Source organism: Myotis brandtii, unplaced genomic scaffold (genome assembly GCF_000412655.1).
Source record: "Myotis brandtii unplaced genomic scaffold, ASM41265v1 scaffold446, whole genome shotgun sequence".
Taxonomy (NCBI): domain Eukaryota; kingdom Metazoa; phylum Chordata; class Mammalia; order Chiroptera; family Vespertilionidae; genus Myotis; species Myotis brandtii.
This window is the reverse complement of record NW_005367057.1, coordinates 617,393-620,442: the sequence shown is the minus strand read 5'-3', so window position 1 is coordinate 620,442 and position 3,050 is coordinate 617,393. Positions and strand designations below refer to the sequence as shown.

Below are 3,050 nucleotides of genomic sequence, written 5' to 3'. Positions count from 1 at the left end.
GGGGCAGGGCCAGCCAGCTCACTGTGCATAGCCCCTCCCCATGGCCAGCCACGCCCCAATCAGCCCCCCAACCCTAATTGGGGGTGGGGCCCATTGGCCAATCACCCAGGGCCCCTTCCCCCAGCTGGGCCGGCCAACCTCCTGCCATCTCCTCTTCCTGACATGCCCAGTCCTGATCCGTCCTGATTGGGGCCCGGCCAGCCGGCCCCCACCCGTGCACGAATTCATGCACTGGGCCTCTAGTATTACAATAAAAGAGCTACATTAGGAACTAATGTATAACATTTGCATACATTTTCAAGATACTATACTATGTACCCCCCAAAAATGTTATGCTTATGGGGTTTTGGGGGCCACGTTGTATCAGCTTGACCTCTGGAATCAACTACGTGTACATGAGCTAGCCCCAATAAAACTCTGAACAGCAAGGCTCAGGTGAGCCTCCCTGATTACCAATGCTCCATGCACCTGGTCACATATCTTTGCTGCAAGAAGTTAACAATGTCTACAGTTCCACTGGAAGAAGCCAAATTGAAGTTCTGCATGTAGAAGTCTCTGGGACTCTGCCCCATGTACCTCTTCCCTTGACTGATTTTAATCTGTATCCTTTTGCTATAATAAAATATAGGCATGAGTAAAACAGCTTTCGGTGAGTTCTGTGAGGCCTTCTACCAAAGTATCAAACCTGAGGTTGGTTTGGGGGGTCTGCAAGCTTGCAACTGGTGTCAGCGTGAGGATGGTCTCCCAAACTTTGCACTTTGGGACCATCCTTTTTCCCTATCACCATATGTACTTGGATGGAAAACTCTAAGGAACATTTATCTATACATACACCCTCCTAAGTTATAGTCCCCAGTATTTATTGATCATCTGCATACTTAGTGGCAGGCACTGAGCTGGCACTAGGAATATGTAAGTGAACAAAGCATAATCAACTCTCCCCCCCCCCCCCCCCCCCTCCCCGTCAAGAATCTCAGGCTTGTGCTATAGGACTGTGAAAGGGGAGTGGCTAAGAGACATATTCTTCGCCCCTGAAGATGAGGGCACTGTGTAAGTGAGCGGGCATCCTTAGTGGGGTCTGTGAATGTTTCCATGACACCAACTTTATCACTTTCACTTGGGTAGCATTCCCTCTTAGTTCACTAGGAGGAGTCAAGGATTATATATATAATTGATTTTTAGAGACAGAGGAAAGGAGAGGGAGAGAGAAACATCGGTCATGCATGGCCCTTATTGGGGATCAGGGCATGTGCCCTGGCTGGGAATCGAACCAGCAACCTCTTGGTGCCCAGGACAATGCCCAAATAACTGAACCATACCGGCCAGGGCAAGGATTTTTAGTTTTCCTGGTGATTAGGCACATGATTATGTCATTTACTGAGAGGAAACACAAATGCAAAAGGAAGTTATATGGAAAGACAAGTTACTTGTCCCTTAAGTGGGTGTTTGAGATGCCAGCAGGAAATCCATATGGCAAGTTTAAGAGCCAGGTAGAGGTTTGGTCCAGAGCTTGGAGGGTAAGACTGGGGTCAGAGGCCCAGATTTGGGAGTCATAAGCACAAGGTAGTTAATGCCATAAAAAGGGATGGGCAGTAGAAAAATGTTAATATTGCTGAAAGGTGGTATAAGATAGGGTGCCCCCCAAAAATGTATGCACACACATTGAATAATTATACAGTTTTTATTAAAATACATTTCATTTTCAACATGGAGCTATCAGCTGTGAATGTGTGTATACTTGTTTTTGGACACCTGTATGTTAGGAAACACCAACCTTCAAGGGCCATACAGAGTGATGCAGGAATGGAAGGAAGCAGGATGACCAGAGAAGCCAGAGAGTTTGGGGGACCCTGGTATGGGGGGTTGCAATCCAGAAGGAGTTTCATCAGAGAGGCTGTTCAGAGTGCACTGGAATGGGGTCAACCAGGAGAGACTCGGTGTGTGACTTCCATGGCGACGGAGGGAAGCACACTGAGTGATTCTTTTCTCTTTTTTTAAAAAAGTCTTTATTGTTGATAGTATTACAGATGCCCCCCTTTTTACCCACCCCCCATGACCCCCCTCCCCCGGCTCCCCCCCCCCCCGCCTCAGGCCTTCACCACATTGTCTGTGTCTGTAGGTAAGATCTTTGGTTAATCCCTTCCCACCCCCCTTGCCTCTGAGATTCCTCAGTCTGTTCCATGTTTCCATGCCTCTGATTCTATTTTGTTCACCAGTTTATTCTGTTCATTAGATTTCTTGTTCATTTATTTTGATTTTTAGATTCAATTGTTGATAGATATGTATTTGTTGCCATTTTATTGTTCATAGTTTTTATCTCTTCTTGTTCTCTTTTGAAGAGAAGATGCAGCAGGATCAGAAAAAAAATACTGGTTTTCTCTAGGCAAGACCTAAAGGGAGGTGGCAGTGAAATGACAAAATTCTTAGCTCTTCTGTGCCTTCAATAAATACTTACTGAGTGCTGAAAGTTTGGCTGGGACCACTGACCGAGGGCCTGTTTCTTCGTGCACCTCAGACAGCAATGAGCCAAGTAAGCCCCTGCTGGGGAGCATGCGCGGCCTCTTCAGCCTGTCCTGGAGCAATAGCGCGGCATGGCCGCCAGGGGGCGCACCCCTCCCTGATATTACCTGCGAGACCGGGGGCGGGGGTACTGGGGGCGGGGCCTGTGACAGCTTCCGACTTCCGGAAGCTTCGGTTGCCGCGCGTCGCCGTCATGGCAGCCGAGGAGAAGGACCCCCTGAGCTACTTCGCAGCGTACGGGAGCAGCAGCTCAGGCTCCTCGGACGAGGAGGACAGCAGCGAGCCGGAGGAGACGAGGCGCGGGGCTCCGGACCCGGCCAAGTCGGCGGGCGGCTGTGGGAACAAGAAGCTGCCGGGCCCCGACGAGCTGTTCCGGAGCGTGACGCGCCCGGCCTTTCTCTACAATCCGCTCAACAAGCAGATCGACTGGGAGAGGCACGTCGTCAAGGCGCCCGAGGAGGTGAGGCCCCCGACCCCGCTCTCGGGTCTTGGCCCCGGCCTCCGCCCTCCCCAGCCGCCTCCTGGGGCCG

General features: G+C 50.6%; 1 protein-coding gene across 1 annotated transcript in view; it reads left to right on the top strand.

Annotated features, from left to right (window-relative positions):
- The first annotated feature begins 2,657 nt into the window (after positions 1-2,657).
- LOC102243376 (chromosome unknown open reading frame, human C1orf52) overlaps positions 2,658-3,050 on the top strand; it is an 8,906-nt gene continuing 8,513 nt past the window's right edge. Inside the window, exon 1 of the mRNA XM_005874586.2 lies at positions 2,658-2,980. Coding sequence (XP_005874648.1) covers positions 2,714-2,980 — 267 coding nt within the window. The 5' untranslated portion in view covers positions 2,658-2,713. The remainder of the gene's footprint in view (positions 2,981-3,050) is intronic.